This window comes from Littorina saxatilis, unplaced genomic scaffold, assembly GCF_037325665.1.
Source record: "Littorina saxatilis isolate snail1 unplaced genomic scaffold, US_GU_Lsax_2.0 scaffold_664, whole genome shotgun sequence".
NCBI lineage: Eukaryota > Metazoa > Mollusca > Gastropoda > Littorinimorpha > Littorinidae > Littorina > Littorina saxatilis.
In genome coordinates, this window is record NW_027127281.1 from 15,842 (window position 1) to 40,000 (window position 24,159).

At 41.8% G+C, this 24,159-nt stretch overlaps 1 protein-coding gene across 1 annotated transcript in view; it reads left to right on the top strand.

The window, feature by feature from the left end:
* Positions 1–245: 245 nt before the first annotated feature.
* The window catches only part of LOC138955744 (guanylate cyclase soluble subunit alpha-2-like), a 36,564-nt gene continuing 12,650 nt past the window's right edge, over positions 246–24,159 (top strand). Inside the window, exons 1-5 of the mRNA XM_070327284.1 lie at positions 246–258; positions 3,116–3,861; positions 12,080–12,259; positions 21,201–21,339; positions 23,710–23,876. Coding sequence (XP_070183385.1) covers positions 246–258; positions 3,116–3,861; positions 12,080–12,259; positions 21,201–21,339; positions 23,710–23,876 — 1,245 coding nt within the window. The remainder of the gene's footprint in view (positions 259–3,115; positions 3,862–12,079; positions 12,260–21,200; positions 21,340–23,709; positions 23,877–24,159) is intronic.

Sequence of the window (24,159 nt, forward strand, 5' to 3'; positions counted from 1 at the left end):
CATCCATCCATCCATCCATCCACTAAACAACCGAATACCATTATAACAGTCGAACCTGCCTTGGCGACGACCTCTTGATAGCGACCACTTGCCCATTACGACCACCCAAAAGAAACCCCGACCAGGAACGTTCCGTAACGACCACCGGTCTAAGGACCACTTTTGGCTGGTCCCTTGCGCGGTCGGTACAGAAAGGTTAGACAGTTGTTGACTCTAAATAATGTTGCCGACTATGTATTGTAACAATGGGCGGTTCTGGTGAGGTTATGCCCCCTCTTTCTTGCGGCTGGTAACTGGCGCCACCTCGCAGCAAGATCACACGAGAAAGGAAAACAACCTTACTGTTGTGGAGATCGCTAGATACCACTGGAATCGAATGGAAGGATAAAGAACATTATGGAACTTACTTTGATTAAGTGCGCAGTCACTCATGACGTAAGCGTAGACGCTCATCAGACAGACGGAACTGTGTAGATCTAACCAGATTAGTGTCGATGTTTCCCGAATATTCTCGTATGTCCATTAACTATATAAGTAGGGCTGCGCACACGTATTGTTGTTCTTTACCAGTCTTGCACTTGTTCTTTCTTACACTGTGCTGAGAGATATTGTCACCGTTGTTCCAGCTGTTAATAAATCTACAGAACCTACTCAACTCGTTGTGTCTCCTTTGCGACTGAGAGTGAAGAAAGGAAAAACACGACACTTACATTGGTCCCAAATAGCATATCGGTTTGGTAACAGTTCGTGGGAAAGTCATGCATTTTATACGGTAAACAGACAATGGTCGGTTCTGGTGAGGTTATGCCCCTTCTTTCTTTCGGCTGGTAACTGGCGCCACCTCGCGGCAAGATCACAGGAGTTGTCTCGCGTTATCACCCCAGAAGCGCTCATTGGTTGTTGAATAAAACACTTTCACACCCAACCGGTCAGCTCCATGATTCTAAATCAAAAAACAAGAATGGTAGGTTATTGGAACATGACATATAGGTTATTGGAACATGTCATATGTATAGGTTACAACACGAGTGGTTTTTTATATGGCTTGTATTTCAGTCAAGACCCAGCGGATGAATATCATCGGGAGACACGAGCCTTTGGCGAGTGGCTCTCGATTGATATTCCCGCTGGGTCTTGACTGAAATACAAGCCATATAAAAAACCACGAGTGTTGTAATCTGTATATCCCATTCTACCATCAAACACAAAGTGTAGACTACTAGCGGCACTTTTGCGATCTGTGGAGTGTGAAACAGTGTTTTCAGCGAGACATGGCCTTTTTGCAACCTTAAACTAAGTGACCGTCGCTGAAAAAATAAAACGAATGAGTGCATCTATAAGTACGCGGTAACACTACTTTCAGACCGTTTAAAAGCGTTAAGTAAAGGTTCATAAGTTGCAAGAAAGTAATGAAGTCGTATAGAAATCCATTTAGTTGAAGCGCACAATTCTTTTGCGTTTCAGGTCGGCGGAACGGGGAAACCGGTTTGGCCCCCATTTGGCTTACTCGACTCGATTCAGAATCGATTCCACGTTGTTTTTTTCGAACGCATTATTATACAATTAGTCTTATTGACAGAGAAGCAAATTTTAGGGAACACATATGTAGATTTAACCATTTGCTCCCTATTTGAAATGTATCTACATGATAAACTGTTTTGCGAGTGTGTTTGCATGAACCTAAACTGGTATTGATGCGATGAAAACAGGACCCAAGTCTGTCACCGCCGCTTGATTGCATTTTGAAAGAATATGACTGGATTACGGAAAAATACACACATGTTAAGTTCTTAGATACCTTCATCGCCAATGTGGACTTACTGCAGAGCCAGGCAAAAGAGTAGACTTGCTCGCAAAACACGTGAAACAGCTGATGATAGCGAAGCCCAACCGTGCCAGGTAAGGACGGTCTGACAGATTCTCAAAAGTCGTCTGCTAACGAAGCAAGGGGAGGGTACTCGTGTTTTTGTTTTGGTTCGCTAGCATCTGGTTATCTTGTAAGTTGAATGTTCGTTTTTTCCCACCTGCATTGCTTTCATAATGAAAGAAACGTTTGCTTATTGCATCTCATACATCAGATCAGTTCTGAGATTCATTTTTGCGTGCAACTGATATGGTTTTCTGAGCCGTGCAATACGATTTTGGAACTTCATACAAATGTGTCACATTGTTCGGCGCGAGGTCAAAGGTCGGGAGCAAAGTAGTTCTTCGCCCAAATCGGAATCTGCACTATCATATATTTTTTTGAGTCCATGATGTATTTATTGAGCTATAAAAATACAACATATATACCCATACTGAAGTAACAGAGACAAAGAAGGGAGGTCATGGGATATAGGTATATATTGGAACTGTAAATTAACGTTTTGTTTTGTCATAAATTAAACGTACCAATAATACCCAATATTGACGGACTGTGTGATGATATCTTCTGCTATGGTCTGTTGAGACAGTGATATCAAAATCGAGACAGGAGGTCGAGATTTTGATATCACTGTTGAAACAGACCAATAGCAGAAGATATCATCACACAGTCAGTCAATGTTAGATATATTGTTAATTCTCTGGACATTTTGTATTTACTGTAAAGAAATTACAAAAGTATTTGTCTCAGTTTTGGCTGTTCCATATCCCTCCCTATGATTATTATTTCTTTTTGTTCACTCTTTTCTTGTACCTTTCAGTATTTAAAAATGTCTTTTCTTTCAAAAAGTCTTTAGTCACTTGCTCAACTAAATTCTGGGATCATTACATTTTCATATATATTTGTTTGTTTTTAAATTTAGGTGTTTTTGTTTTTGAAGTGGGGAAGCAATAAAGAGGTCGTCGATATCAAAACTGATATCGACGGAAATGTCGTCGATATCACTTTTACAATGAGCTCAGTTTTGCCCAATTGACCAATGGAAATCCACGTAACATATGAAATAGCAATATTTGTACGATACTGGCACTGTAAATGTAACGTTTTGTTTTGTCACAAATGAAACGTTCCAATAACCTACGACTCTTGTTTTTTGATTCTGTATTTTGGAACTTAAGAAGCCAGGCTTAATATGTTGGGGGGGATTTCAATGATTCTCAACATCACTTTCTTCTGTAACTGTCTGTGCAGGCTGGGACACCGAGGAGTTTCTCCGCAAGCTGGGCCAGGAGTACTTCAAGCTGTGTTTGGGCGAGTACGGCAAGGCGCTCCGCGTGCTGGGCAGCAACCTCACGGGATTCTTCTCCAACCTGGACGGCCTGCACGAGCAGATCAAGGACTCGCCACGATTTCTGGGACAGACGCCTCCCTCGTTCCGCTGCGAGGTGGGGAAGTCCGCGGAGAAGACCGGTGCGCTAAGCATCCACTACTACAGTTTCCGACGGCGGATCTTATCCTTCGTGGCCGGGACGGTGGAAGCCGTGGCCAACATGCTCTTCAACGTGTCCGTTGAGCTGCGTGTCTCCCCCAACCGCGACGAAACCTCTCCGCATCACATGTTCTTCATCCACACCTCCAACAACAACAATAAGCAGCAGCAGAACCCGTGCAACCTGTGCGCGGATCTCTACAGTCGCTCCAACGACCCCGCCCTGTCTAAACTGTCCGTCCGGAGCTTCTGCGCCACCTTCCCCTTCCATGTCATCTTTGATCGCTCCTTGAAGGTGCTGCAGCTGGGCACGGCTCTGCTCAAGATGGTGTCGACGGAGAGGGCGGTGGCGGAGGGCGGGGTGCAGATGAGCTCGCTGTTCGACGTGGTGCGGCCTTCTGTCAAGATGAGCTTCTCCCCCCTCCTCTCCAGGATCAACTCCTCCTTCGTTTTGCGGACCAAGCCCATGATTGGCAACGAAACCAGGGCCAACGGCAGACATGGACATGTCAGTTATTGTTTTGTTTGTTTGTTTGACTGAATGTTTGTTTGTTTGTTTGTTTGTTTGTGTGTCGTCTAGTTTTAGAACTCGACCTCAGGGTCAACGGCAGACATGGGCAAGTCAATTGTTTTATTTTTGTTTTGTTTTGTTGTTTTTAGTTTGTTTGGTTGTTTGTTTGTTTGTGTGTTGTCTAGGTTTAGAACTCGACCTCAGGGTCAAAGGCAGACTTGGACAGGTCAGTTTGTTGGTTTGTGTGATGATGCTTCCATTGGCGAACGTGTTGACGTTTGTGTTTGTGCTGTCTTTGTCTTTGTGCGTGCAGAATTCTTTTTGTAAACAATTTTTTTAACATGTTTTTTTTTTGCGTTCTAGACTTGAACTTGTTGAGCTTGTTTTAAACTCTTTTGGGGTTATTTAATCGGTAATTATCTAGTAATTATCTAATAATTGAGAAAGGAAACAACATCGAATCGGTCCTGATTAGCTAACTAGGTTGAAGGGACGTTACAAATTAACAACCATGCTTAGGTGACCGTGCTTCAACGGTTAAGGATTCGCCAACGTCTTTTTCTTCTTCTTTTTTTTTCTCCTTCTTTTTTTTTCTCTTCACTCTCTGAAAAAACCCCACCAAAACAACCCGTGTTTTACTCTAACACAAGTGAGAAAAAACAACCTTGATCGATCGATCGATGAAATTTACCCATTTGATTCGTAGATACGTGCCGAAAAGGCAGTTTCTTTTCTGGGACGAACAAAATACCTTTCCCCCGATGCAGACGTGTAATTTGGGCGGTTTTATTTTTGCCGCGTGTGTTTTCGCTTTGCACGTGCCGGGGATATTAAGTTTTATTTGGAGGACGGTTGTAGTGTTGAGTCAACAAACTTGGGGAAACTTGATTGCATTCATGTCTCCACTTACTTACAAGCACAGGTACTGCGTACGGAAGAATATATATGCACGAATGCAAAGGTACACTGGCACACGCACGCACACAGACACACAAACACCCAGACACACACACACACACACACACACACACACACACACACACACACACACACACACACCAACATACACACACACACACACACGCGGCACACACACACTGACACACACACACGCACACACACACACTGACACACACACACACACACACACACACACAAACACAGTGCGCGCGCACGAACGCACACATGCATTTGTGTAGGCTTACTGTTGGATAGACGGATCGACTGATTGTCTGATTCCCAAGAAAGATGACATCAGTCGTAAAACTAGTTTAGCAGACCGCAACAGATAGACCTGAGCGCACGTGGGAGGGAGGGGGCGTGTGTGTGGCTTTTATAGAGGGTTTGTGGAGTAAATTTGTTGTTATTGTTGTTGTGTTATGAGAGAGAGAGAGAGAGAGAGAGAGAGAGAGCGAGAGAGAGAGAGAGAGAGAGAGAGAGAGAGAGAGAGGGGGGGGGAGAGAAAGAGACAGAGCTACAGGGAGAGAAGAGAGGAGCGAGGAGCAGAGCGATACACAGACAGACAAAGAGACAGACATACACCCAGACAAAAACACAGAGAGCAATGTCAGGGCAGCTGTCTGTCGGCGGAAGGTTAAACTTTCCTTCAACTTTGCTGACTAATCCCACTGTGAAAAACACACCCCTTCTTGGAATACCGGGGAATTACCAGGATCGGAGAAGGCTGGGCAGAAACCGTTCCAAACTAAACACCCCCAAGCGTTACAACGACTGAAGATAACTGAACCAAGGTCTATTTTCGCTTTGGTATAAAAAGAAAAGAAAAGAACAGAAAAGGCAGAACTTAGGAATCAACCTATACACTTGAGAAAACTTTGAGAAAGAGACATTTTATTTGGAAGAGCGGAGCTTCAACTTTTAAGGGTAGGCGCTTTACATCATGTCAAGAAGAACATTATGATGTTGTGTCTACTCGATGATTATGAATGATTTACGAGAAAACTGTCAGTTCCCAAAAAGTGCAGTGGCATGTCTTGTATTTTATATGCGTTCATTTAAGGGCAGAGATGGCACGGAAATTAAGTTTTGTTTCTTTGAAAAGCTTTTCACTTTTTGTTAAAGGTCCTTAATAAAAACAACTCTGAAAAGTTGTTTTTGGTCCAATAAAGTAATATTCGAAGGACTTATGGGTCAGAATTGACGTTTTTTGCGACTTTTTAGGGTGAAACATTTAGTTAATTGGACTCATTCATCTTCCAGAATAATAAAGATATGACTTTGAAGTGTCTTTTATTTCACTATAAACAGGCCCCTATAGATCTAGTAAAAGAGCAACTTTTTCATTTTTATGAACAAATTGTGTTCCCTGGGTAGGTATTGCAGGCACAAAATAAATGTAGGCAAAAAAGCACGGTTTTGTTACTTTGACAGAACTTCTAAAATTATTCCTTAACAAGAAATTCCTCCGAGGTAGGAAAAACACCCCCGTCCTTACCATTCTCACTGCCACCAACTGAGAAGGTTATTTCCCTTTGACCATTAATATGTCCCTCTATAAGTCCTTGTAGAATCTTAATCCACCAATAACTCCCTAACCGTGTGTTTGACTGGTCCCAATTTTTGTAAGGACCGTCTCAGGAATGTATAGAACCTGTTCACCAAGTTTGGTGACGATCGGTCCGTTCATTCTTGAGATCTATATGCGAACACAAACACACAAACACACAAACAAACAAACAAACACCTCGACCGAATCCTATACACACCCCTATACCGGGGGTGTAAAAATCATAGAAAGTCTCTCTGTTACTAGGTACAGATATACTTTTTTGAGAAAAAAAAAGTAAGAAGATTGAACATTTCGTCTTGAATATGAATGGTTCCCATTGTTCAAAAAACGATTCTGAGAAAACAGCGTCAAAGGTTTTCAAAATGGTGTCAACTGTTTATAAAACATTTAAAAAATGATCGCTTTATTGCAAGAAAGAGGAGGAAGATGAAAAAAAAAGTACTTCGCACCATGATTCTATAGGTGTTCAAGGTACATGTTTTGTGTCTACTAGCTGATTATGAACGATTTCCGAGAATTCTGTCAGTTCCGAAAAAGTGGCATGTCTTCCTTTCTTGTATTTTGTATGCGTTGGTTTAACAACAACAACAACAACAACAACAACAACAACAACAACAACAACAACAACAACAACAACAGTACAGTTGGTCGATCATTCCAGTTCTCTCTGCTCCGACATAGATAGGTACTTGGTGTTTGATGAGAGCTGAAAGTTTGTGGCAGCTGTGTCGTCGATGCGCTGATTAATTAGAGAGAGAGAGAGAGAGAGTATGTGTATGTGTATATATAGGGGAAGGGCCCCTAATATGGACCACTTTTTGTTTATTGCTGATAACTAGCTTGTTTTCTTGCGAAGAAGTTTCATTTTGTGGTTGGTAGTCCTTCTCTCTTAGTTTAACCGTTAGGCCTAATTAGAGTAAAATAGCTTTGATAGACCTTCAGCAAAAATTAAATACAGAAAAAAATCACAAATGGTCCATATTAGGAGCCTGGGCGCCCAATATGGACCAGTGAAGGGGCCTTCACGAATCACTGTAAAAAGACCCCTATACTTCAAAAAAACATGATACAACTTAGTGTGCAAGTCAGACTAATTCAAATATGCTTTAGATTTATCTGTTTCGGGTTGATGAGAGCATTATTTGAAGCACACCAGGAAACTGAAGAAGCTTATCAAAAACAGAGTGAAAATAAGTGAAATTATCAACTTCCACAAAAATAAGACTATTTGTTATATTTTTTTGAAATCTCGAGGGCTAGTTGTAGGTTATTTTCAGCAAGCTTCTTAATGAATTAATTAAAATTGCCTTTAGTTTTTATTTTCTTCGATTTGTTGAAGGTGGTCCATATTAGGGGACTCACACATACTTTGAGGTTTTGCTATTATTTTTGTTTGCAGTAGAAACTCGGGGTACACACTGTTAAAATGTAACAAATACTGTCTTAGCTGTCATATATAGCCATTTTTGTGTTATGAAAGCTTTGGCTGTGGACAGAAACGAGTCCGTTTTAGGCGGCAAATTTAGAGTGAACGCTGCCAAAAGTGAACAAAAGCGAAAAAGCTTAACGGTTTTGATGTTTGTGTTTCTGCAACTGTTTTGACATGTGCAACTTATCCAGAGAGGGTGAATGAAGCGAATGAAATTGTTTTGAGCGCTCTAGCGCCGTTAGTTTGTCAGAACAGGAGGTGGTCCATATTAGGAGCCGGTCCATATTAGGAGCCTTTCCCCTATGTGTGAGAGAGAGAGAGAGAAGAGAGAGAGAGAGAAGAGAGAGAGAGAGAGACAGAGAGAGAGAGAGAGAGAGCGAGAGAGACAGAAACATTGAAACATTGAACTTGAAACATTGAACTTTATTACAGGAAAGATAGCATTAGGTCCGTAGGACCTTTCTTACAGCTAGTCCTGATCTAAGCAAAATGGTTATAATCGAAATGGGAATACATAGGAACAAACTTTTTATGATGAAACGCAGACACACGCAATAATAGTAATATAAGAATAAGATCATTTTTTATCGACATGTGATATACAGATATACAACCATACATTATCAGAACACACACACACACATATATATATACACGCACACGCACACGCACACACACACAGAAGATCAACTAACTTATAAGGCAAGCCAACATAACACGACACACTAACCAAATAAAGGATCAGGTAGCAAAGTTAAAAAAAACACCCCAAAAAAACGTTCATGACCTAATATATACCATCTTAGATTATGAAGGAATCACCATGCCAATATAAAATGCAGTAATACTATCTTAGATACTAGAAGGAGTAATACACGAGAATGTATTCTTATCACACCAAGTTGACGCAAGACACATACATGCACATTTTCAGAAGGATAAAAGGCACACATACGTTTGAGCAACCAGGCACATTACATTAAAGTGATGTTTGAATGTATTTTTGCAGATGTGTTTTGAATGTTTTAAGGTTACTGGTCGATTTTAAGCATGTAGGTAGGGAGTTCCAGACATAAGCTCCCGAGTATGAAAGACTAGTTTTAAATATGTCAATGCGTGGCTTCGGGCAGGCCAGATTATGCTTGAAAGTGGAATACCGAGAAGGTGTTGATTGAAACAAGTGAGTTAGATATTCGGGTGCTTGGTCATGTAGGATCTTGTGCATGAAAACTGATTTATTAAATAAAAGCTGTTGTTTAAGTTGAGGTATATTGAGGGCTGTCAGTTTTGCGTCAGTAGTTAGTGATGGGTCAGGCAGAATGAGTTTAGCTGACCTACGATGACGAGAATTTATAGTTTTGAATAATGCATCACTACAGAGAGAGAGAGAGAGAGAGAGAGAGCGAGAGAGACAGAGAGAGCGAGAGAGACAGAGAGAGAGAGAGAGAGAGAGACAGAGAGAGAGAGAGAGAGAGAGCGAGCGAGAGAGAGAGAGAGAGAGCGAGAGAGAGAGAGAGAGAGAGAGAGAGAGAGAGAGAGAGAGAGAGAGAGAGAGAGAGAGAGAGAGAGAGAGCACGCTGCACTAAACATGCCTTTCCTTTCATTGCTTTTCGGCACTCTCTCTCCCCAGAACTTCCGGTTACTTCTGGCATTGTGAATGATGTGCTTCCTGTATCATTCATTATTCCTGTTTTGCAATAAAATTATCAAGCTAGAGAACGGTTGTACTAGATTATTGGAAAAAAAACGCCTTTGGTTGATAACATTGAAGGTTTGGCTGCTTTTGCGAGAATCTTTATTGCAATTGTATTTGTGATCCAAACAGCCACACAACGATAATAACGTTAAACTGGCTGCGTTAATTTCTTTTTATTCCACATACGTGAGAGAGACACTCGTGAGATAATAATCGTTTAAATCATACGTGTGTATATCATGTAAACGAGGTCATGTCAAGCAAGTCTGGCAGGAAACTGTTTTTTTCACTGCTTTTGATGCCAAAGTCACCGAAACAAACGTCATAACAGAAAAACAAATTGCGCTCGCTTATTACCCTCAATGAAGTTTTAGAACTAACACGTCACGCCACACTTTCAGGTGACGTTTCTTTACTTTGACGTAATAGATTGCACGAGGCTTTAGAAGAGATCGAGGTTCCAAAACAAGCGTCTTCAATTTAGCTGCCTCGACTGCAGGACATTTTCAGTAAAATACACGTAAGTGCAGTATGTAGGATAAACAGAATACTACATGGCTTGCTGTGTCGTACCAGATTTACACTCGTTGCTTGTTCAAATAGTGAAGAGCTCGCTTTCGCTCACAGTTCAATATTTAAAAAAAAAAACTCGTGTAAATCTGGTACGACACAGCAAGCCATGTAGTATTCTCTATGTAAGATATTATCCCAGGAGCACGAACTAGAATAACAGCAGCGTACAACATCAATTAATTTTAAATATCGAGCTCAGTACTAGATTCCCTAAATAATCCTCACATAGGATTAAAAGAATCCAGGGATGGGAAAGCAATCTAGCTATGCAGACGCTGCTAATAAGTTACAGAGACTATCAGGTTAGTCTAACGAAGCTAGCTAAAAGAAGAAAATCAGACTTAATCTTCACCACAACATTTATCGAATTGTTGCCTTTCATTAATTGGCAAAAACAGAGTTTATTTTCCCAGTCTCTTGAATCTCGGTCTTCGGCTGGGGAGTCGCGTTAGTAATTAAACCCCAGTCGTATTTGGCACTAAGCCTCACTAATTTGGTATCGGGTGCTAAACCTCCCTAATATGTTGGTTAGCAAGTCGGTGATTAGTGGAAAATCCCGAGAGCGACAGAAGTCGGTCATTTGTAGGAAATGAATCTGCCAGTTCGCACTTTGCAAAGACTGATTAGACGGATTTGGGAGGGCGTGAAATGCTGGCAGATGATTGACTGGGAATCTCTGTTGCGTGGAAGGCTGATCTTTGAATCTGTGTGTTGGAAAGCCGATGAAGACATGAAGATTGTCATAGAAACCAACTACCTTTGTCTGTAGTTATATCGAGAAATAGTGTGAATTTCCAGCTGACAGTCTGTGAAAATCGTCATCAAAATACTTTGTTGTTGTTGTAAACTGTGTTTAAAAAAAAAAAGAGTATATTGCTATCCAATTTATTTGCATGTATTATTTTTTGTAAAGGCACACGACACACTCAGTAATATTTGTTCCACCGACACTGGAAGATGTCTAGTGGCTTGGCCTCCTGCGCAGTCATCAAAACGTCATAAAGAAAATGGCGTCTCTCAAGGGCGCGTAACTCGGACAAGGGCTAGCAACCCCATGAATACAGATGACGTGTTATTAGGCTGGGCACTTTACGTCGCGTCACAGATTTACTCATCAGAAAATGCGTGGCACGTAATCATTTTCTGCTAAATGTGTGCTTAGGTCGGATGTTTGTTTATTTCTTCCCTTTTGCATGCGTGTCTGCGTCGCATCAGTCAATGTGTTTTTGATGCACATCACCCAGTTTTCTGTCCTTTGTTGATGGCCTTATGTCCTCGCTGCGGTCATAAATAGTTTCAAAGATGATACTGCCGTGTTAGCTTAACTGAGAAATGCTATTCCTGGCTACGATTGAATGTTCAAGGCTGGTAAAATGACATCTGAATTAGAGCGGACACTGAAAGCACTATGTTGGTGTGCTGTTTGGTTAATATCGTAATTATGTATTGAATTCCCTCTTTTAAGCCATATGACGTGAAAGGCCAACTAAAACACAAAATTTAGGCGGCTGGCAGAGGCTACAAAAGAATACATGTTTGCGTGCGTTCAATCATAAAAAGTATCAATTCCCGCTAAAATAGATCGATACATGGATGCTATCGTCTTCTTCTTCTTCTTCTTCTTCTTCTTCTTCTTCTTCTTCTTCTTCTTCTTCTTCTTCTTCTTCTTTTTCTTCTTCTTCTTCTTCTTCTTCTTGGTGTGATACAAGACTGAAGAGTGTACCTATGTCTTGAACTACTGTTGTGTTCACCTCCCAATCCAACCCGAATGAGGCTTGACGCTCGAACAGTTTCCCACATTTTCTCCGATTTTTATCTCTTTCAATTTAGTTTGTTTGCCATCATTGATTGGTTTAAACAAAACGTTATTCAATTTAACTATCGTGGCATATCCAATATCTGACATTTAGGATTCGTACTCAAGCATAGTGCTTATGTTAGCGAGTACCAGTCATTCATTGATTCAATATATGGTGTTTTTTTTCAGGAGATGGAGCTGAAAGGGCAGATGATGTTCATCCAGGAGAGTGACGCCATGATGTTCCTGGGATCTCCCAGCGTGGAGAAGCTTGAAGAACTTATCGGTAAAGGCATCTACATCTCCGACATCCCTATCCACGACGCCACCAGGGACGTCATTCTGGTTGGAGAGCAGACAAAGGCACAGGTATGAACCCCTTCTTTTTCGTTCATGGGCTGAAACTCCCACGTTCACTCATGTTTTTGCACGAGTGGGTTTTGACATGTATGACCGTTTTTACCCCGCCATTCAGGCAGCCATACTCCGCTTTCGGGGGAATCGACCCCTTTAAAGCACACTCTTTTTGATGTAAACGGTTTAGGGACCCGGATAGCTCAGGTGGTATAGCACTGGACTTGTGATCTTAGGGTGACGGGTTCGAATCCAGGCCGGGACGGACACGGGTCAACTTTATGTGCAGAGTCCGAGACGGTATCCATATCCCACCTCCGTGTCACCACAGTGGCACGCAAAAGACCTCGGTCAGTCGGCTATAAGTGCAGGTTGTTCATTACACTTGAACACGCATACACATGTGTATCTCATCTAAGTCGGGTAACACCCGGGAACACGTACGGTTGAGGGCGTAAAACATGTAGCATCATGTTAACGGTTGGGCTCACCATGTTAGATCTGGGATAAGACCATCGCTTCTACTAAAAATCCACAGCCTGACTGCTTGTTGTGGTATTTTGTGATGAATTAATTTTTTACAACCCTACCACCGACGTTTACCAAACCAATTCATCACAACGTCCCACTGTGATAGAGAGTGCTCAGGCTGCTTATATTTGCTATGTCACCACGTGGATGAATGGTCTTGTCTTATGTAAAAGCCTGACTAGAGTTGAGATATTGGGCCATGGGAAAGAGTGGGACTTTAACTTTCATTTGGATGTTTTACATCTATCTGTACAATGAATTCGGTTTCTCTTATTCTTCCTGGGTTTTCCCCTTATCCTTCTCACACCCTAGATTGCATAGTAGCTGTTGCAGTTCTTGTTGTTGCGCAGCTCATAATGGTCGTTTGAACGCAGATAATGACGGTGTCGGCCTTGTAACAGCAGTCAATCGCCTGGTGGATTGGAGCCCCTTAAAAGTCAACCCATTATCAACAGATCAGAACAACAGAAGCAGAATTAGAAACGTTAGAGCCAGTTGTTATCGTCCCTGGTTTCCGCCATTAATGCTTCGCCTGTAGACACAGTAAGATCCACGCATTACCAAGGAGGGCACAAAGGGAGGCTTAGCGCTACCAGTCAAAGGAGAAGGAGGGGGTACAAGGAGTACTGTGAGAATCACTTCCCTTGCCTGCTTTCCGCCATTATCCCTCGTTCAAGGGACATCACTCCTTAGGGTGGCGGAAGTTGCAAGCAGATCAGAGACTGCGACACACAATGGTTGTCATTGAGGCCTGATCAAGACTGGGTCCTCTTGCAGTCTCGGCTGTCCCCTACCCCATGCTCTCAATCTCTCTGTAGTGGATGTTGAGGGCTTACGGACGGAAGGAGGCCGTAGGAGAATAATGACAATTACCGCCCGCTTGCTTGACGTTTCTTAAAGATTAGCCGTCCATTTTCCACTTACCTTTTCCGCAGCCTTCTACTTGGTCGCTCCCTCTCTTCTTGTTTCTTGTCTCTGTTGCTTCTTCTTCTTTTGTGTGTGCAGTACGAAGTAAATAGACAAGGAGTGGTGTTGTGGTACAGGGCTCGTTGATAAGTGTGGACTTTAGTTGACGTGGAGAAGCAATTAAACAGTCCTTAGCCCCTTTTTTAGTTTTTCTTCCTTTTTTTCTTCTTTTTCACCCATTTTTCATCTCTCTCTCTCTCTCTCTCTCTCTCTCTCTCTCTCGCTCTCCCTCGCTCTCTCTCTCTCGCGCTCGCTCTCTCTCTCTCTCTCTCTCTCTCTCTCTCTCTCTCTCTCTCTCTCTCTCTCTCTCTCTCTTTATTTATTTATCCCCAGTGGAGGGATGATCTTATCACATTTAAAGCCCGGCCAGATCTTGTATGGTAAATGGAAAAGTTTTCCCGGGAAGGACTGTGACTTTGATGGCAGACGACTCGAAACACTTGCCATGTCCTTTGTGAAAAGAGCAATGAGTTGCCTTTTCACTGAACGATGTAAGAGTGACTTTGTTACCTAATTACTTGAAATCATTATCATGTACACCCGTAACTGAACGAAGGTTGATTAGGTAAATTAGTCTTTTTTATTTCTTTATAATGTGAAATCTTTGTCACGTACGCTAGTATTGGAACGTAGAATGTTTATTTTTTATAGGACGTAAAGCTGAAGTCACCCACGTAATAACTTGAGAGGAATGAAATGTATACCGTTTACGGAACAGAAGTTAGTGTTTTTACTGAATATAAAGATCGAGCGTTTTACGTAACACGAAGAAGCCCGAGCGTTTTACGTAACACGAAGAAGCCCGTGCCATGTTCGCCCTTTGGCAAGCACAATTAAGCTGCGAAGCAACAAGAAGTTATAGTGAAAATAAATTACGTAACAAATTAAGCGTACAATGGTTTAAGCGAATGTAAGGGCTCTTTTTCCATAGTTGTCAATGTTTGTGTTATGAGCTAAAACCTGAAAGAGCTCACCTGCATGGACAGGTATTTGTACACTTAGTTCTACCTCATCTAGGAGTTACACTTAGTTCTACCTCATCTAGGAGTTACACTTAGTTCTACCTCATCTAGGAGTGTACCTCCTTCAACACCCTTTAGGCCAAAAAGAAAAATATGTCTGTTTCCGGTAACATCGCCGAAAAAAATAGGGTCGGTCGGTCGTGTTTTTTAAAAAAACATTTAAATTTTTTTTAAACCTTTTTCTTACGTTTTGTTAACGTCTTTTTACGTTTTTTTTTTAAACGCTTCCTTAGTTTACTTACAATTATTTAGCACATGTTTTTGACCTAGATATATTGAAACTAAATAAAGTATACTTGACTTTATATATATATGTATTTATTTATTTTATTTTATTTTTATTTTTACGAAAAGCGAAAAAAAACCTTTAGGGTCGGCGCTTAAAAATAGGGTCGGTCGGGTTACCGGAAACAGACATATTTTTCTTTTTGGCCTTACCACAAACCAGTGGAAGTATTTTCAACAATGTATTTAACAAATAGGGTGCTTTGCAAGTTGTTTCACGTGAATGTTTTGCTATGAGCTGATTTTGTAAATAATGTGTTCCCATTCATTCTGTTTTTGTTTCTTTCTTTATGTTTTGAAGGGGGCGAGGGTGGAAGGTTTTTTTTTTTTGGGGGGGGGGGGGAGAGTCGTGCTTTTTTTTAAATGTTGCTTTACATTTTGGAGCAAAACATATTGTGTGAAATGAGAACATAAGTTATCAATAGCATTTTCTTGTAAAAATAACCCCTTCCCTATAATCCCCTTTATTCCTTTTATTTCATTCTTCTAAGAATTTATAAAAGTAAATTCAACAATTATTTGCACACTTCTGTTGCGGCAGAGCCATAAGATAATGGACGTCAAGTGAACCCATCTCACATGGTATAAATCATGTTCAGGTTAGGGTATTGACCTTAACAAAGAAACAAGTCGCGTAAGGCGAAAATACAACATTTAGTCAAGTAGCTGTCGAACTCACAGAATGAAACTGAACGCAATGCAACGCAGCAAGACCGTATACTCGTAGCATCGTCAGTCCACCGCGCACGGCAAAGGCAGTGAAATTGACAAGAAGAGCGGGGTAGTACTTGCGCTGAGAAGGATAGCACGCTTTTCTGTACCTCTCTTCGTTTTAACTTTCTGAGCGTGTTTTTAATCCAAACATATCATATCTATATGTTTTTGGAATCAGGAACCGACAAGGAATAAGATGAAGGTGTTTTTAAATTGATTTGGACAATTTAATTTTGATAATAATTTTTATATTTTTAATTTTCAGAGCTTGTTTTTAATCCAAATATAACATATTTATATATTTTTGGAATCAGAAAATGATAAAAAATAAGATGTACGTAAATTTGGATCGTTTTATAAAAAAAAATTTTTTTTTACAATTTTCAGATTTTTAATGACCAAAATCACTCATTAGTTTTTAAGCCACCAAGCTGAAATGCAATACCAAACCCCGGCCTTCGTCGAAGATTACCTGACCAAAATTTCAACCAATTTGGTTGAAAAATGAGAGCGTGACAGTGCCGCCTCAACTTTCACGAAAAGCCGGATATGACGTCATCAAAGACATTTATCAAAAAAATGAAAAAAACGTATGGGGATTTCATACCCAGGAACTCTCATGTCAAATTTCATAAAGATCGGTCCAGTAGTTTAGTCTGAATCGCTCTACACACACACACACACAGACAGACAGACAGACACACACACACACACACACACACACACACACACACACACACACACACACACACACCACGACCCTCGTCTCGATTCCCCCCTCTACGTTAAAATATTTAGTCAAAACTTATTTAGTCAGAACGACTCAGACTGAGGAATGCTATTATTAGTACGGCGATATTCAGATTTTCTTAGACTACCCATAGCTTTTGGTTGTAGTAAATACTTACATGTCATGATCGTCACTTAATACAGCTGTACTTGAAATGTAACCCCTATGGCTTAGTACATTACTAGACTTAAAGTGCATAACGTAAATACCATTTGTGACCGAAAACGATTGTATACATGCCTATACTCCTCCAAGATGTACGTACTAGAGAAGAACTTTAGTTCCCTAAGATTGACCAAGATTGGGGGGGGGGGGGGGGGTTAGTACAGTTTGGCTGGGATCTTTTCCTGACAGTGTTTATTCGCTTGATTGTTCAGTCTTTACACTTTTGGCTGAGAGCCGCTTTAAAGCTTTCAGGGCCCGAGGTCCTTGTTTACACGATCATACCGGCTGGCACCAAATGCTTCACGTTGGGTATTGTGTATACATTATGTGTGCTTGATCTGAGCTGTTGGCACCGTTGGGTCGTGCCAGCAAAACACACGTTCATCGCTGATGAAAATATTGGTGGTTGGTTCCTGTAGGTGCTATGATCATGGCCGATTTTCGAGTTAGGTTTTCGTGCAACTTTTGGTACCTCTGTTCCTTCGTGATTGAGATTGTCAGCGTGCACAGTAAAAACATAAGAATCAGTATATAAGTATAGTTACCTCTTTAACTGTTTTTTTTTTAAAGACTGAGATTGTCAGCGTGCAAAGTAAAAACGAAAGTATCCGTATAAAAGTATCTATATATAGATGCCTCTTTAACTGTTTTCTTTTTTTGTCGTTTAAGGCCCTTGAAAAAAAGAAGTATTCATGGCAAAGTAAATATTGAATAGATCTCGGCAAGCCTCAACACCCGTTAGTGCCTCACTAAACACAAGCGTTGCTAAGGATTCCCAAAAGGAGATAAAAACAGAAAATGGTGTGATCTCTTTTTTATCGGTGACCTAAGTGGTAAAGGATATTGTATCACTTCACAAAAACAAACAAGTAAATAATTATCACATACAAACAAGTAAATAAAAAAGTAAACAAACGAAAATAATAAAACTCACAAATCACGTACAACAAACCTTTGTAAACTATGGCAGAAGTACTTCTAAAATTGATAGTATTCACAAAGGTGTGTTAGCTTTGTGCCATTTTTTTTTATATACGTTAATAAGCATTACGAAAAAAGTTATGTTTACAATTTGAGCCCCTGGCATGAATGTGAATAAACCGTGATTTTCTTAAAGTCAACCAAGATAACGATTTTAGATACATGCACGGCGCAGTCTCCAATTTGGACCAACTTGCAACCCATAGAGAGAACAAATTCAGCAGTTGCATTTTGCAGTATTTTCAACAACACGCTGTTTGAATCGAAAAAATTACAACTATACGGGAACGTTCACAAATCTTGTTAGAATCTATAGATCAGTTAATGACGCCCTGTTTAAACCGCCCTGCACATATCGATTTTGAAAATCGTCTTCAGCATCATTTTTTGGGGGGAGTAAGCACAAGTACGTTTTGATAAGCTAGACATTTTGGATTCTGACATCCGCTTGTGAATTTCTGGAAAAACGACCACCGCAGACTCAAGTACACACATTACTGTCAGAGATTTCTATGGACTTCATGTTAACGATTCAGCAAGAGCAAGGAATGGGGTAGGGAGTAGGGGGAAACATATTTCCCTCCATTGAAAATGCAATTTATGAAAATGGAAGAAAAAGAGAAAGTAGAGAGAGAAAAAAACAAACATATAAGGGTCTGATACTTGTTCCTACTTTCTTTGGTTGAGCGCTTTTTCCTTGAAGGGCAAAGAGAGATTGTATATTTTGGATTGAGAGCAGGGAGGTACCCTTTCTTCCCCCTTAGAGTGGTCTGTTGATTTGGTTGTGTAAATGTGTTTACTTGGTGCAAAAAAGGTTAAACCGATTTGAAAATGTATGTTTGACGCCACTCGTATAAAGCTACTCGGATATGCTTTATTCAAATCATACAGGTTGACAGGGGCATTGCTGGAGCATTTTATTTAATGTATATGTTTGTCTGCCTGTATGTTTGTCTAGCTCTGTCTCTCTTTCTGTCTGCCAGTCTGTCCCGAAGCCTTTTAATCACAGTGTGTCTTGCAAGCCCTATATGTCTTCCTCTGTCTGTCTCTCTGTCTCTGTCTCTGTCTCTCTCTTCTCTTCCCCCCTCTCCCCCCCCTCTCTCTCTCCCTCTCTCTCTCTCTCTCTCTCTCTCTCTCTCTCTCTCTCTCTCTCTCTCTCTCTCTCTCTCTCTCTCTCTCTCTCGTTCTCTCTCTCGTCCTCGTTTTTTCCGGATAAGGGAATGCAAGAGCTAACAAATCAGTAAGCGCGATAAGAAAAGTCTGGACAAAATCGCTGACGACTCGCAGCCGAGTCGAGCAGTGCTCAAGTGAGGTTTGGATTCGCTGACTGACTGACTATTAGGGTTTCACGTCCTCTTAGACCAACTGGTCTATATTGTAATACGCTGAAGATATGATGTGATACTTTGATTCGAACAAGCCCGCTGTGGCTGTCTTCTTCGACACACCAGCATTGGGTTTGTCTCGTCAAAGTATCAAAAATACGATCATGATAATCAGAGACGAGAGATGATGCATGCGTGTCTTCGTGTTTTCCAAGCCCTGAGACTTTCGCTGTGAACGTGGGATCTTTTTCGTGCGCATGTGTGCACACGGGGGTGTTCGGACACCGAAGAGAGTCTGCACAAAGTTGACTCCGAGAAATAAATCTCTCGCCGAACGTGGGGATCGAACCCACGCTGATAGCGACCAACTGGCTACAAAGCCAGCGCGCTACCAACTGAGCTACGTCCCCGCCCCTCGCAGACGAGTCTGGCCCGAATCGTTTCTAAATCGCTGGGGCTGTTCACATGGCCGACTTTTCGCCGATTCGGCCTCAACGACTCGGGAGCGATTTTCAAACTCGTGACTAAAGTTGGGCCACAGTTGGTTGCAAGTCTGCCATTTTTGTCTGGGTCATTTGGAACATTTGCCGTGAGGTAAATTCCTTCTGCCTGTCAGCGCAATACAGCGCTTTGTCAGTGTCTGCATCCGTTACCATAAAGATGCTAGCTGGCGACACATTTGCACCTTGAGTGGAGAAAACGTGAATACAGTTAGATCAGCAAGACAGAAGAAGCTAAGTGTATGGTGCAGCGTTGCGTATCTTTTTGGGCACATTGCCCCCCTCCCCCTCCCCTTCTCCGCAATAATCCTCACCGCGGAAAAATTACAGCGTGCCACCCGTCGTAACGGCCGAAGTTATGCCATCTTCTTATCCCAAGCGACTCATTCAAGGGCCGTTATCCCTCAGGATGAGTTAGGTTCCTTGCTGAGGGCTCGACGCACTGCAAGGTTTAAGGGGATCCCTGATGGCTTAGCTGTTTGCGGGCGAAGACTCTGTGCCAGAAAAGCGCAGTTTGGCCTTCTCCCTGTCAACCCCGTCTGTCTGTTTTGCGTTACGTAAAGATGCGTATATACATTTAGGCTTACCCTTGGATGCTTTCCTGTACTGGGTGTTCTGCTTTTACTTTTTTCTTTCATTACCGCGGGGAAATGACACTTTTAACGTTTTCTGTAGTATCTCGGGGGGGTGAGGACGTGACGTTTTGAACGTGTTTTTTGTGTGCTTCAGTTCTTGCAGATGTGTGCAGTGGTTTCATTTTTTGAGTCACTTGAGAAAAAGTGACTCTATGTAATCGGTCAGTGTTAGTCTGTCCGGCCGGCCGTCCGGCCGTCCGGCCGGCCGTCCGTAGACACCACCTTAACGTTGGACTTTTCTCGGAAACTATCAAAGCGATCGGGCTCATATTTTGTTTAGTCGTGACCTCCAATGACCTCTACACTTTAACGATGGTTTCGTTGACCTTTGACCTTTTTCAAGGTCACAGGTCAGCGTCAAAGGAAAAATTAGACATTTTATATCTTTGACAAAGTTCATCGGATGTGATTGAAACTTTGTAGGATTATTCTTTACATCAAAGTATTTACATCTGTAGCCTTTTACGAACGTTATCAGAAAAACAAGGGAGATAACTAGCCTTTTCTGTTCGGCAACACACAACTTAACGTTGGGCTTTTCTGGGAAACTATAAAAGTGACCGGGCTCAAATTTTATGTGAACGTGACTCATTGTGTTGTGAATAGCAATTTCTTCCTGTCCATCTGATGCCTCATATAATATTCAGAACTGCGAAAGTGACTCGATCGAGCGTTTGCTCTTCTTGTTTTTGAATGATATTGTTAGCTCAGCCAGGTCCTTTACTTTTGGTTGAAATGCTAATGATTGTCAACTTGAGTGGTAAGAAATTTAGATTAATTTTCTGACTGCATACATAAGGTTTTTTGTGTGGATAAAAGTCAAGGCTGATACGAATTAAGGCAAACTGAGCAAGACATCTGCATGATTGGTCATCATTTCTCCTGATTTTGAACACCATTTTGAGATGCGCTCTAGAGCTTTTCACAATGATTCTTAAATATGCTGCTTACGCTTGTAGGTCACCATAGAACCTAGAATAAAGAGTTTAAGGAGACTATTGTTCCCAGATTGCTTACCTCTTTGCTTGCTCTGTGTTTGCAGGACAGCTTGAAGAAGCGCATGGAGCAGCTGAAACACAGTATCATGGAAGCCAGCAAGGCGGTGGAAGAGGAGAAGGCCAAGAACATCGAACTTCTGGAGGAGATCTTCCCTCCCGCCATCGCTACCAAGCTCTGGAAGGGTGAGTCAATCGGATCTTTTTTTTTTCTTCCTCTTTATTTTTCTTTTTTTGTTTGTTTCTTTTTTTGTTTGTTCTGTCTTCCTCTTCACATTCGTGCAAAAGCCGCGGCGTTTTACTCCTTTCGCGATAACAATGGCACATTGCAGACATGAATCAAGTACACGAAAATAAAAATACGAGACAAAAAGATGTACGAGTACAAAAAGTAAGATTAGAAATAAGAAAAAAAAGAAAACCGGCCAAACAAACAAATAAACAAACACACACACACACACACACACACACACACACACACACACACACACACACACACACACACACACACACACACACAAAACAACAACAGCAGGACAACAGAACAGAAAGAGAGAGAGAAGGAAAGCGAGTGAGAGAGAGGGGGGGAGGGGGGAGAGGAGGAGAGAGAGAGAGAGAGAGAGAGAGAGAGAGAGAGAGAGAGAGAGAGAGAGAGAGAGAGAGAGAGAGAGAGAGAGAGTGCGGGTCTTTGAATCTGCATTACAAGTGACAGGCAAATGTCCTTTCTTCAACTAATGTTTCCTTTGCGTGCCTGGGGGTCATTGAAAAGTCACAACGCGGCTGTTGTTTTTAAGCGTCAATCCTCGGGATTGGTAAAGCCCCTTGTTTTGTCAGTGCCATTTCTGATTGGTAGCGATGCTATCTTCCGTTCTTTTGCTTTGATTGGATGGGACCACCTGCACACTTCGCAGTGTTATGACACGAAATTGAGGACGTGTCATCAGCTGTGAAGTACCCTATGTTTACATTAGAGTGTCACGTAATTTCTCCTCATCGGCATTGCATTGCACTGACTTCAGCCCACGCTAGACGACCGTGAAGTCTGAGAACGCAAGAGGCGGTGGAGCCCATTGTTGAAAGACTAAACACTTGACAGTAACTTCATTTCCTATCATTCGGGTACAGTCTTTTTTAGGTGGGACGATGTCAAAACACATTCGACGGGTCAATAGTCTTTGTGGTTTCCGACTTCTCGTGATTTTAGTGAACTTTCCTTCGAGAACAATTTTCCGGAAATGTTGGAGTTAAATGTCAGTTGTCCTTGTCAACGTCTTGGTGAAAGCCTTGGTTTCGAATACCGCATAACAAAAATACCCCTGCTGCACGCAAACCACGGCGTAATTTTAAGTGTTATTCTGATTTTCTCTAAAAGTCAGCTTGACCTGGAAGATTGCTTAGTGTGCGTGTACGTGCTTCAGCGGCGCTAAAACCTGACAGTGTCAGCACGAGGCTGACTCTTCTTCTTCGTTCATGGGCTGAAATTCCCACGTTCACTCGTGATTTTGCACGAGTGGATTTTTACGTGTATGACCGGTTTTTACCCCGCCATTCAGGCAGCCTTACGCCGCTTTCGGGGGAAGCATGCTGGGTATTTTCGTGTTTCTATAACCCACCGAACTCTGACGTGGGCAACAGCATCTTTTCCGTGCGCACTTGTTCTCGCGCTTGCGTGTTCACACGACTCGAAGGGGGATAAGGGACTAGCAGGTCTGCACATAAGCTGACCTGGAAGATCGGAAAGATCTCCACCCTTAACCCACCGGGCGGCCGCGGCCGGGATTTTAACTCACGATCTTCCGATTAGGAGGCCGATGTCTTATCCACTCTACCACCGCGCCCGTCTGATTCATATACATAGCTCCTGCGTGAAATTCACACGAGAGGAGGGAGAGCTTGAAAACCATTAATAATGTTTGCGTCTCGATTATATTTGCTGGTGACGCAAGTGCTGACTTGATGTCTGTCGAAGCAATATTGACAATGGTGTAGATTGGCAATGGTGTAGATTGGCAATGGTGTAGATTGGCAATGGTGTAGTTTGGCAATGTAACATACCTGTTAATACATTTGTTGTCTTACATACAGGCAACATCGGTGACCCAGGGGTGGTGAATGATAGGACGATGCCGTTTGGTGTCATTTATAGTGACAACTGTTTTCATTTTATGCGTACACTTGTCACATGCATACCCGCGTGCATTTACATTTTGACGTTCGTTAGTGTTCTCCTTTCAAGTAAAAGTCTGGATTCCGAGCAAGTGATTAATGTAAACATGATACTTGTTAATACATTTGGTGCCTTACTTAGAAGTGAGATCTCTTAGCCAGGGCGTTCTACCATACGGACAGGTGGCTGTACACGCACACGACTGGATAGCGCGACTCTTGTTGCTGCTAGCTTTCCACTGGGAGAAAGCGACCCGAATTCTCCAGCATTGGGATGAAATGAAATGAAATGAAAGTTTAAAATAAGATGAAAATCTGTCCATTTTATGCGGATAATTATCACGTGCAAGTGCATGGTCTTCCTAACCTGTATTATTGTTCTTCTTGCAGGTGAAAGCGTGGAGCCTGAGAAAGTGAATGACGTGACGATGTTGTTCAGTGACATAGTGGGCTTCACCGCCATCTGTTCCACCGCCACCCCCATGCAGGTGGTCAACATGCTCAACTCGCTCTACACTAACTTTGACAACTACTGTATGGAGCTGGACGTCTACAAGGTACAACAAAAATACTAAAGGGATAGACTGCTTAAGTTCCAAATCGATGTCCTCGTGACATTTTGGCATAACTCGATTCTTGGCGATTGATGTTTTTAGACTCGGTAAATAATTCTCCATGAGAAATATTCTTTAAAATTAAAACACTATTGACAATTAATACATGATTTTACATTCTGTTATCTTTCTGTACCTACCAGGCACGAATAAAAACTCTATTTCGTTTTACAAATAATCAGTTTTGTCCTTCGCCTTAAAAGCTGTTTAACAACGAGTTACAACA